The following is a 13,001-nucleotide window of genomic DNA, read 5'->3' on the forward strand; positions in this document are numbered from 1 at the left end:
TGGCTCGCATAGGGCTAGTAAGGTTAGTAATGTAGAACAAGTAAAGTTAATACAACAATGCATGCAACATGTTTATAGGATATAGCTCACATGGTTGGTTAAATTAAGCCATATTTTTGCCCATAATTTTATAGCCTGATAGATGTAGCTAGTCAAATTTATATATTAGTGTAAAACCAGACTACTTTTAAATTGTCTGATAGAATTGCATAAGTGACTGTGAGATTTGCATCATATTATGTGCGTCGGAGTGGGGGGGGGGGCTTGGATCGGGGAGGCTGGTCGCGCAAGGATGAGGACATCAATCGCAACTGATATAGTACCGCATCTGCTCCGTCCGACGTATGCCCATACAAAAATGAGGCATGAGATTCAGTCGAGTATAGGTTGAGCAAACCTGCTCATCTATGTTAACCAAGTTAGTTTCAATTTTCATTTTCAAGTTTATATGCTACATTTCACTTTTAATATGTTGACCATTATAGGATAAATAAAGATGGTATCATATACAGTAAACAGTAAACATAGAGTATCGAAAAAACTTAGGGGGATGTAAGTAGAGGTCGGAACCAGAAATAAGTGGATATTTTTCTGGTCTGATCCCTTTGTAACATAGATGGTGCAATGTACAACACCCACCCTACCATCCCATCAGCTATAGTCATGGTGCAGGTATGAAAATATTCTCTCCTTCGATCCTTCTCTCAACTGAAAAGCTGCATTGCTTGGTTTTAACTAGGTATAAAAATATGACAAATGACTGCTATGCGCTTTCTAGCTGATTGTGATAACATGTGGGTCGAGGTTATTTCATTTCTCAAGTTATGGACTATATGCTGCTAGTAGACAGTATCTCACTTCCATTTTCTTTCCACAACACCCTTGACCCGCACAAATAGTTTTGAAATTATAAAAACCCGTCAACGTTGTTCCTCTAACTCTGGTACGTCAGTAGCCCATAAAGTACAAGCACTCTCAAGTTCCTTCCCATGGCCAATCATCTCCACCTGTTTAATATCTTCCTCTTCCCTCCCCCCCCCCCCCGTTCCCTAGCAATGTCTCCTTTCCGATTCACTTCCGTATCCTTAGTGCCCTCTTCCCCCTTGTTTACACCGCTATGCAAAGGAATGAATACAATTGAAATTGACATGTACACAGAAATTCATCAGTAATAATACATTCCAGTTAACACATACTAGCAAAGTTTAATATCGGCTTAGTGGTCACCTTCAGGATATTGCACAATGATTTGATAAAACCAGAAATACGTATCCGTCTGCTACAGAGGTAATCATTTGCGACTATTTAGAAGCTCATTTAAAAATTATATGGTCTGTATTTAACTCTGGCAATATAGAACAAAATACATTATTTGTTGATAACCGTTGAATGTAAGTTGCCCAATATCCTCTTTTCACAACAATTATTTGTCCGGGAGGATTAGACTATCGTCAGTATACGTTAGGCCCCAACAGTTAGGCTGTTCAAACCATAGGAGAATTCATCATACAGTGACAGCCCCAAAACTAATTGTATTCACCGTGGCACTTGTTGCAACAGATACTGCTTCCGAGATTCATCAGTAATGCTGCATTTTCAACAAACTGAAGTCTTAATTCTGCTTTCAATGTCAGACTGTTTCATAGGACTCAGATACGGATGTTAATTACGGCTTGAGGTTAGGCTAGGCTCTGCTCCTGGTGAAGCCAAGGGCAGGGAATAATTTACTTATTCCACTGTTGTGTAACATTTTTAAATATTGTGATTCCTTTGTAAACAGCTGCCATAGTCCTTCCTTCATATATCTTATTTGCCCATTTTTTATAGCATTAGCTATGCTATGCAAGAATGGAGAAATTATTTCCTGAAATATCCTTCTTGCAAACGGTAGGAATTTAATTTGGTTCATTTTAGAAGTTGTGTGCCATCGTATTAGAAATCTTATCAAGTATCTATTCCAAAATCCAAACTTCTATAGATCTCTAATATGTAATATCTAATATAGAATCTAATATATGTTAGGCTCGCTACAACAAAGTGCAAAGGTTATGCTATTTCAATGATACAGGGCTATCTGGAACTTAGGCTTGGCTTGACTTAGTGTAACTTCTGTAAGGGCCTAGCATTAACTTGTTTAAAGAAATACATAACCTGTTACCTTGTATTTGTAGTATGTATTTGCTTCGCGTGTTTTATACTTTTGTCTAATGCAAAACCATCTGGCTAGCCAAGCAGGCTACTTGACCGCAGGAACGGCAAATGTGATTGGTGACAAATTCTTCGTCCAAATATGACGCGTCGACGAATTATTGGGAATCTTCAACGTTCCTACTGTAAGATGGTCAGCTCTTACATAAAGTTTTGTTGTTTACGATAGTTTTACTTGTATATTAGTGCACTATGCAATGCTCACTGTACAGAGGGCAGTACATTTGTACAGTATAGTTGTATGTTGTCTTGTGGCAGCAAAAGGGTGGATTAACACCTCTACACTGCTACCCTTTCTGGGTTGCCAGGCAACTATCTTGTTCTTCCTGGAAATTAGCCCTCACAGGAAATGGGGTCTGTTTGTATATATTTTAGGAACAAAGGAGTTTTGTGAGGGTTAAGCAGTTTGCCATGAGTATTTGAGCAAGGCAGTTGCAAAAGAAGAGAAAGATAGTTTTAATGGCTGGATAGTGTGTATTAAACCTTAATTTACGTAGTAGAAGTTACAGTAGTCCTTATTATTTTAATGGAAGGAGTTTATTCAACTGACAGTCTGGGACACAATTTGTTATAAAGGATAGTATTTTACTATAAAGGATATTCCGGGACACTATTTGTCACAAAGGATATTAATTTGTTATAAAGGATATTCCGGGACCCTGTTTGTTATAAAGGACATTATATTACTGCAAAGGATACCCTGGGTCAACTATATCTTATAAACTAAAGGCTACTATTTTGTTGGGAGACATTCATAATACCATTTGTTGTATAATGTGCAACTACACTGATGTCTTGGAAGATCTGATGTCGTGGTAGATCTTATGTCGTGGAATACTTGATGTCACCAGCAGGCAAACTTAAGTGTATTTACTTTAACCTTTGGTTGCGTACCTCACGACTGCAAGTTATTTTATTTCAATTCTTTGACTGGGCCCATATCAGCTGTATATAGTTTGTTATTCATAATTATAATTTCTTTTGATCCAATCCAGTTGAGTTTTCCATTTTTTGTATGTGCCTTGCTCTGTGTTTGGTCTTCACACTAAACCCAGAATTCTCTGATCAAGAACAAACATTTTTTTCAGTGGCATACACCCTTAAACTACCAAGGGCGCAGTGATATCGGTCCTTATAGATCAGGTGTCGAACCATAATTAATTGCTCCCATTGACTGACACACTAAAGTTTATTTACCTATTTTTATTTCTTTAAATTATATTTGATTGAGGGTGACTCGGTAAGCCAGAGCTTATCTACCTCGAGGCGCTCAGTTACAAAGACAAATAAAAAGATATTGTATTTGGAATCAAACAATAAAATGAAATTAATTTTAAGACAGACAGATGCACAAATGAAAGAAGCAAATGAAAGAGCATTAAAAGAGCAGGTATAGAAATACAGACAACAAGAGAAGCGGAAGAATAAAACAATAGTAAATAGAAAACATAAAAAAAGAAACCAAACAATGAAAACAAACAAATCCCTGTAGGATAGTAAATTATGAAAGGAGCATCGGAATTAAATAAATAAATAAAACAAATAAATCATGTTTAAGTAGATAAATATACATTAAATGTAAGGCTGTAGTAAAACGTTTATAACAATTTTAATTTGGAGCTTCTCTGATATTTATAGATTAAATGTTCCACAGTTTTGCCCCAAGGTGAGAAAAGCGTTTTCTATGAAATTCTTTTCTTCCTCTGCAAATATATAAAGCTGACATTGACGCAGACCTTAAGTCATCATAATTCATAGAACCTGTTAAAGTGAACGTATTTTTCATATATGAAGGGATTTATACACCATCAGCATGCAACCTTTTATATTTTACGCGTTGGTCAAATGTTTTCCATCCGAATTTGTCGAATAGGTCGGTAGGTCTATCATCATACGATGCATTCAGTATAATCCTAGTACCACTCTTGTGAAGTTTCTCTGTTCTTCAATAGCTTACCTTTCATGGGACAGATGCAAGAAAGGTAACTTTAATCGTGTTCCATTCCGGAGATGTTATAGGGTGCTATATTTGTGTGATATCATAATCTGAAGTGAAATCTTTTACTTCCCATTTACATTGCTTTTCTTAATTTCAATATGAGCGTAAACAGGTTTTCTAATGAAATCAAGGCCGGGTGATACCGGGATACCAATAGAATCTGCACTGACATACTCATATACTTATCATGAAACTTAACTACTGATCACAGGCAGTAACTAAAATACATCATTATGCATTGTAGTTATCTAGACGCTCGAGTGACCCGATGATGTCATAGCTGGTCATGCTCAAGGCGGTATAGTCTTGTCGCCAATACCACTATATATTCAAAATGAATTTAGATTTCTTATGATGGTTCTTCATTACATTAAACACTTGATAGTAAAACCAAATTCGGTTATCACAAGTTGAATTATTTTCCAACCGGGTTTAACCCATTAATGACATTGCGGATTATTGCGGATGCAGTCATCAAATTAAAGTGCATAAAACAGTCACATATTTTATACTCAACGAAATTATCTATACGATGCTGGGAGTGGGATTGAGTAGGGGATCGAGGGGCAGGGGGACATTGAGCTCCGTTTCTTAAGTACTTTATGTCATAAATCTCAATCTTTATGTAAGCCTACAGGTTTGCTCGTTTTGTGAATATGGAGAATGACATGACAGTATAGTAGGGTACTTTTCAGGATATTTATGTGGAAAGACAAAATTGTAAACATTGTCGCTGTGCTCCGTAACGTCACTTTACGTAACAAGGGTTACTTTGTTACTCGTTGCATTCAATGATGGTTCCGTCCATCTTATGCATACCCAACGCCAATACAATTGAAGCAATGTTGATGAATATTACGATGCTGAAGATGATTGTAAATGATCCAGATATGTCGAGAAGAGCACCTATGAAAAACAAACGAAGAAAGAACAAAAAGAAACAGTTAAAAAGAAGGCATAACAAGTATTAGAATTTAAACTTTACATACGATGACACATTCCCTGGGTCGGTATGATAGTGAAACGGTACCCGAAATCTACTCCATCCACAGTCACCCGTTCCTATGCACAACAGTCACAATTTATTAAAATGATGAGTTCACAACCAGACAAAATAATAGCGATGTTTTAATACACATACGGTTTCTATATTTACTTGGGACATAACTTCTTATGCAAACCTACAATGAATAAGCAAATGACCAGAATAAAGAAAAACAGGAAGAAAAAGGGGAAAAGAAGGAAATCAATAAGTCTAATAAGGTCCCCGGTTCGAGTCACTCCAAGATTAATGTATGTCGTCCACTTACAGAGTTGTTGACAATTGACAATTCATAATCATGGACGTTAAATATGAATGTAAGAGACTGACTTCGGTCAGCTTGCGGCTTCTTCGCGAGTTCCTGCTTGCAGGAGGATCTAAAATACATACATAAATACAATAGCTGCGATGGTTGTGATAGATAAAGTTATTGCAAATTTGATCGATCACTTCATGCTTTCCTCTTCAGAGATAACCATCCTCGTTCGTTCCGAGAGGCTCTCACCGGCCCTCCTCCCCTTTCCCGCCACCCCCACGATACATTCACCCTCAAGTGATTAGAATTTTGGCAGCTCTTGCACCAACTTACCTGAAATTATCCCACCAAGTTGCATCAATGCACCGCTAAAAAGGTTACTTATTGCTACACCCTGCCTCACGTGTACCTTGCAGACATATCTTGGTAGTATACCACAAAGGGCACAGTCCGCGTAAGCCAGTGAAAATCCACAGAAAAGTGACGAAACTGCAAGTGTCCAAAAATCTTGGTAGAAAATGTATCCTGATAAAGATACAGTGCAAATAGTAGCTGGAATCACTGAACAAGTTATAGCGTTCATACGATTGCTCAAAAAAACGAACAAGACCACAATTTTACCAAAGAGACCTCCAATGCCCCCAAATACTGATAGAAGTACCGCAACATCTGATGGTAGGCCCAAGGTTTTCCCAAATGGAACTAAGAAAACAGCCCAAACAACGAAGGAGTAACTAAGTAATGAATGTATGATAATGCAAAGGGTAAATAGTGGATGCCTTGTTGCAGGTTCAATGCTAAATAACATGAGAAGGTTGCCCATTCTTGTCTCTTCGGTCTTGTCGTCAGGGCCGGCTGATTCGTCCTTTCGTTTTGCCGACTCAGATGACTCATGGGCGTGGTCATGATCGACGGACTGAGGAGGCGGTCTCTTTGATTTCATTAATACCCCGGATATCATACAATTCCATACTAGTGCACCCATAATCAAGTAAGACCCGGATAGTCCGTATTCTTCTCGTAGTTGTTCGAGCAGGACTGGGATGGCTGTTATCCCTAAGTATTGAAACAGCTCCCTCACAGAGTAGGCCACAGGGAAGGTCTCCTTATCAAAGTGTTCCAAATATATCATGTAAAGCGAAAAAATATAAGAGTCCTCCCCCAACAGCTGTAAATTAAAAAACAAATTGCTTTTCGTAATTTGGAGGAAAATTTGAAGCACCAGAGAACAGTAAACTACACAAAGGTTGATCCGTGATTTCTAGAGCTAGATGGTGGCTGATGGAGGGAGGGGTTGAAGGGGGGTGGTGGGGATGCAGGGGGCATGTAGAACAGTATATATCGAAATTACTGCAGAATATTGGTGTGATAATCAATCTTTGGTGAAGAAAAAGTCATATGTTTGTAGCATGGTTCCTTACACCAGGACTTCGATCGGTTGTGATAATGAAAAACTTACTGCATGTTGTATGCCAGATTCTTCACAAGTTATCGTTACCATAGAAAACCAAGTTTTTGATGTTTTGAAACTTCAGTGCAATAGTGAACCTTTTAGCTATGTGTTTTTTTTTTAATAAAACCCATGCAGGGCGTAGCTACACTTTTATTCAGGTAAGGACCAGGGGGTGGTGGGGATAATGCCTTTCTGTGTGGAAAGGCAAAGCTATATTTTAAAACGAAACATTGTCTGATAATGTTTGGGAAGAACAAATATGTGTATGGTTGGGGGGGGGGGGGTTGAGGCAGGGACGGAGTAGCACCACTGATAGAACACTTCAAGATCCACACTATACTAATTTCCATATACATGATTCATGTCTATATTAGTTAGATTATGCTATGATCAATGCTGGCGTCGTCAGAAGGGACAGGGGTTGAGGAAGTCTTCCAAGTCTTCTTCCAAATGGCTATCAGTTTATATATAACACGTGTACGTACGCAAAGCCGTTGACACGAATGCAGTAAAATCAATGGAAATGATGGAAATGTATGTGGTAAATGATGACGCGTCTCTCCTAGACAAAGAATTAGTTCAAGGGTTGGGTTTTGCGAATTGGTGGGGAAAATCTTACGTGCGTTGCAACTTCAAATACTGCCCATCCCTTTTGTCAAAGGGTAAAAGCACCAGATAACCCCATTGCCCAAAAACTCGTCAACCTATTTGCACTGACAATAGGCAACATGAGAAGGGGTTTGCCAAAAGATCAAGGTCAAGTCGGGAATACGCCCAGTGCAACAGCTCTTGCGAAGGAGTCTCTTGGTAGTTTGAGAGAATCAAAGCGCCTTGAGTCCGAGGCGTAATTGAAAAGGTATCTGACACTACAGACTGGTTATCCCATCATCGTGAAGATGCTACCAAGTGAATATTGTATACTACTGTCTATTATATAACTATTATGTACTAAAGCAACCACTCGCCAACCAATATGCCAAGATTCAAATACCATTTCCATCGATTCACGGTTTCTTTCGTGCAAAAAAAGTCTTGCCAAATGAATCGGAACTCTATCTCGTTAAAGTTCATTAATATATTCCGTCCAGATCTGTTTAGTATTAGAAGAACTGTTGTATTGCGTCTTTTATTGGTGAAGGTGCTATCGGCGTCAGCAAGTGTTTACAATGTTCATGTTTTGCATGCATTTTGGTGGAGGGTTAATGTTATATCTTCAAAAAACTGCTTTGAAACATGATGTATAAGCTCTAATTTGCATTCATGTGATATTTTGGTTCACATACAGCCTATGATCTACAGATGTGTGATATTGCGGTTCACATACAACCCATGGTCCACAGATGTGTGATATTGCGGTTCACATACAGCCCATGGTCAACAGGTGTGTGATTATGTGGTACACAGTTAGCCCGTGGTCCACAAATGTGTGATATTGTCTCTATATGCGCTGCATATTGATGAGTAGACGGGTTTAATGTAAAATTATCGAATAGCGATGAGCAACCATATCTAATACTATCAATTATGATTATGTTAATCTTTGTGAGCACAAGTTTATGTTGTTGACAAGTTGTTTCATTATCATACACAGTGGGCGTGAGTTAATGTGAAAATACTTATGAGTATCCACAAATACCTCAAAATTGGTACACTAAAAGTGTATAAAATTGGTAATATTTGATCCCAGTTGCCAGCCAGTTAAAGCTTTCTAATGCAACTACCTTTCTATACTATCCTCTCATAATATCATGCTATTGAAGCATTCGTACTGATGATACAAAGCTATACAAATACGATGCAATATTTCGGTTTTCTTATATTCTGGAAGTGTAATGGGCATAGGGTTAGGGTGTTAGGTGGTAAGTATCAAGTAACTTTGGTTCTTTTTAAGGCTTTATACACACATTGTCTTCATGTATAAGCTATCAGTTCTTTGTGCATTGTTGTTTATGTCGTTAGTCGTGCTGGTTTTTACTTAAATAAGTTCTTCTAACCTTTATTAAGTGTTTTCTTCAGATGTTTGACGGAGCATGTGCTCCAATTTGCAGCCAGCCAAAGTTTGTTTACTTAATTTCTGGAGAACAGGATTTGAATTTTCTGATAATATCAAGCTACTGTGTTGCAAACATAGCAACTTAATTAAAGCAAATGAATAACTTATTTTATTTTAAATACTGACCCCTGGTTCCTATGACGGATCATCGGGGGGGGGGCTTATTTCTCAAAGAGTGTGATTCTATTATCTTCATAAAATAGTGAGAACGATTACACAAGTTAAACCATACCTATACATGTTCACTTGATGGGTAGATAGGGTGGGGGTGGGAAGGGATTGAAAAACCATGTTAATGATTTTTTTTAATGTGGGACAGAAGGAGCATCACAACAGCTGAAGTGTACAGTTTTTTTGTTGTGATATATGTATAATACTGAACCTGGAGGTAACCCACCCCTCAGTCACTGATGCTAAAGTTGGGTATCACGGTCTCAATTTTAATACAAGTTTTATGTTTTAGTTTTAACCACTTATAATATCAATGTTATATGTGAAAAGTGAAGAGAAAAATGTTCAATTTACTCAGTGATTTTCTTCTGTATTAGTTCTAAATATACTGCAGTTCAATAGTAGGGGAACAACACAGGGAATTAACTCATAATTATAAGTAAAGTAAATATCATCACTCTTTAGTATTTAATGTTACCAGTAAAACATCCTTCAAACAAGGTCCTTGGTTATTGGTTATTACATTAAAATATGCAGCAATTACTATAAGGTTTTGCAACCCGTCTTTGTATACAGTGTTTGCCATGTCAGTCAAGATATTATCATTACCGTAATCAATTCTGTTTTCTTTCTTTTATAATTTTGTTAACATATTTTATTCATGCTGGTATATATGATACCTAATGTTAATTGTATACAATAAGTTTAGCATTAATCATTTACAGGAAAACATACGTCAAACAAGGCACATTATAATATGCAGCAATTACAATACGGTTTTTCAGCCCCTCTTTGTTGTATGATAGCTAATATGGTATACAATATTTTTTTTCGCACTTACGTAAAGAAAATCAGTCAACGTTAAACCATATGCAAATTATGAGCAGCTACCATATTCTGCATTAAATGTTTCATGAAAATTATCTTTTCCATGTGATTATGCAAGGCAAACCAAAGGGCTCCACGTGCGCCAATTGAGTCCCGGGTATAATTATGTCACCAGGACTACAATTCATGGTGTATAAAGGGGCATATATGAGAATAAAATTCCTTTATCTCAAATTTACTGGGCCTCCCTAACTGGCCCGAGTCCTGGGGCCGTATAGCCCCACTTCACCTCCCTTCTCGTCTGGAAATATACGACTACCCACTTAAATAATGCGTGACAGCAATTTAGTAGCATTAAACACTTCATTGAACCTCTCAACATTCGTTTCATTGGACTATATATATGCTACGAGTATCATATGTTAGATTCTGTGTAATTTTGAAATGTTAATGAGTTTTACCATACGATTGTACAACACAAACACAGGGATATATATTCATATAATGAAGCAGTTAATTACTTAATTACGTTGGTTAACTATTCAATATGTTTTCAGTAGGCTATTTGCTAAAATGATCACTTGTTATAACCAGTGAGGTTTTGTGTTAAACGCTTTATGACGATTAATTAGTGTTACCATAACATTGTACAACACATACCGATATATATGATTATGCGTAGAATAATTAAATACATATAAATCTTCAATATTTTTGCATTAGACTATAATGCTCTAAAGTATCACATGTTATACTAAGTTTCTGTGCGCAACGTTTTGTGACATATGATTTGTAGGCCTACAACATATACCAATACGCATTCTCATACACTGCAGAAGCTCCAAATTACATTAACCATATTCAATATTTTGACTTTAGGTCAATCATGTTATTTCACACCGACATTACCTGAGATTCCAGTGAAAACGAAAAGCTGATAAATAGTTTTACCAAGCAATCCATTGAGTACGAATCCGAGGCCAAATAGAAAGCCGCCGGTTATACCCACACTCCTGTATTGGAATCCCTTGAGTAGAGGAGCAGAAATTCCAGCTGTAAAAGAATGATCCCGCATGAATAAGACATCAATCTACACGGGGGAGCCGGTTGAGGGGAGGGGATTGTCAGTGTTGTGGAAAATCAAAGCCATATTTCCCACTGTATCTCTACGTTTGTGTCCTCTCCCCCCCCCCCCCCCCCGTCTTATAGAACCCTCTTGTGCAGCCTCTGGCTGCATGAAATATACTACTGCTTTCATACCTAATTTTATAATGTTTTGGTGCGGTCGGTGCGAACTTCCAGGGCCCAGGCAGTTGCGGCTTGATGTCAAGAACCAACAGAAGTAACCAGTCATCCGTAGTCATCCTGCGAAGCGGTCAATATTTATCATTACATATGCAGACAGTATGCAAAACACCCCCTCCCTTAAACTAGGAGCAATTCGAAAGAAATCTTTTCCTCAACAAAGACAACCTGCATGAGAGTGCCATATCCGGTCGTCTTGAGGTGCCAAAATAAAAAGTGCTCAAACAAGCCCGATAAATCATGCATGGTTCACCTTGGTTGCATGTGGATTCTCCTTCGGGGGCTCATTTCTATTGTGGCACCGGGCCCTGTTGATCCTTATAACGTCATTGGTTACTACCCTCTGCAGTATGTAGCAAATAATAATGCAAGGTAGCAATGAAACATATCAACAGTTAGGCAAACATGAACATATATGGGTAAGTTAGATTTCCTTAATTACGTTAACACAGTAACATTATAGAGTTAGATATACACAATCACTTGACAACAATGTTTAGATTTTATTCGATAATGTGATAGGAATATGTGAGCTTACCGACGATGTATGCGATTGATGCTTGGAAAGTAAATATCCATCCAGCATAAATATTAGAGGTGTTGTACGCTATCACAAGATCATCAAATAATACCCCGAAAGCTTTGAACGTCCCGCTCTGAAAGAAAACGACTAAAATACCCGAAAATAAGATGTCAATTGAAACGAACAGTTTTTCCAATGTGTTCTTCGCCATGTTCGCCACAGAATTAACCAGTCACCAGAGAAACAGTGTGATGGCGTTGTGGCTGCGAAACTTTGATGAAGTTTAATAGAAAATAAATAGAGTTGCAGCGCTAGAAAATGAAGAAAAACTGGTTCCTTCATTTGCATCAAATTTTGCTGGAAAAACAATGGAAATTCGTTTACGAATGTTGATATTATACAGATGTAGATATACTGTCTTGATATTAAACATTTAATACGCAAATTCAGCTGATGAAAAGCAAACCGTTGTTAGTTGTCAACAGTCTGGAAACACTCAAAGCCGTATATTAACACACTTCATCAATAGCGCCGTCACTTCTCAAAGTATCGCAGAAGGTATATTAACAGCTCTATCATGTTGGTGATGTCTTTTCTCTCCCTTTCCCATCCTGTCCTAAACTCCCCCCCCCCCACCCCACCACCACTCCACTTGATGTTAATGTTTATTAGTTATCGTTGGTAGTCTCGTTGTTGTTGCAACTTCCGTTCATTGATCATATTGAAACTTTAGACAGCTACTTTCATTCTCTCTTAATAATTATTTACAGTGGGAGAATGTAATGATATGGGTGTGTGTTTGAGTAGGAAGGGGTGGGGGTAGCTCTGGCTCGTATAGGGCTAGTAAGGTTAGTATTGTAGAACAACAAAAGTTAATACAACAATGTATGCAACACTTTCGTAAGATAATCTCACATGGTGGGTAAAATAAAGCTATATTTTGCTCTTAAATTTAAAAGCCTCATAGATATAGTTTGTTATTTGTAGATCTAAACATACTAAAATGTTCTGACCTATCACCTGTAACATGTATCTATTGCTGTAAAACCAGAAATACTTTGAATGATAGAATTGTGTAAGTGACTGTGAGATTTGCATCATATTATGAGGGTCGGAGGGGTGATGAAGGGGTGGGGAGGGGTGGGGGAGCTGGTCGTGCAAGG

At 37.7% G+C, this 13,001-nt stretch overlaps 1 protein-coding gene across 7 annotated transcripts; it reads right to left on the reverse strand.

The window, feature by feature from the left end:
• Positions 1-1,050: 1,050 nt before the first annotated feature.
• On the reverse strand, positions 1,051-12,376 carry LOC139967881 (monocarboxylate transporter 7-like). Of its 7 annotated transcripts, none has more exons than XM_071972060.1 (5): positions 11,854-12,376; positions 11,271-11,375; positions 10,920-11,063; positions 5,839-6,673; positions 1,051-5,113 (listed from the first exon to the last, which is right to left on the reverse strand). In XM_071972060.1, the coding sequence occupies exons 3-5, from the start codon at positions 10,971-10,973 to the stop codon at positions 4,983-4,985; spliced, it is 1,020 nt and encodes a 339-aa protein (XP_071828161.1). In that variant the 5' UTR covers positions 10,974-11,063; positions 11,271-11,375; positions 11,854-12,376; the 3' UTR covers positions 1,051-4,982. The 7 variants fall into 7 exon arrangements, with proteins under 7 accessions (XP_071828161.1, XP_071828162.1, XP_071828163.1 ...); XM_071972061.1 differs by having other exon boundaries at positions 11,271-11,658; XM_071972062.1 differs by lacking the exon at positions 11,271-11,375.
• Positions 12,377-13,001: the final 625 nt, after the last annotated feature.

This window comes from Apostichopus japonicus, chromosome 5 (assembly GCF_037975245.1).
Source record: "Apostichopus japonicus isolate 1M-3 chromosome 5, ASM3797524v1, whole genome shotgun sequence".
In the NCBI taxonomy this organism is placed as follows: domain Eukaryota; kingdom Metazoa; phylum Echinodermata; class Holothuroidea; order Aspidochirotida; family Stichopodidae; genus Apostichopus; species Apostichopus japonicus.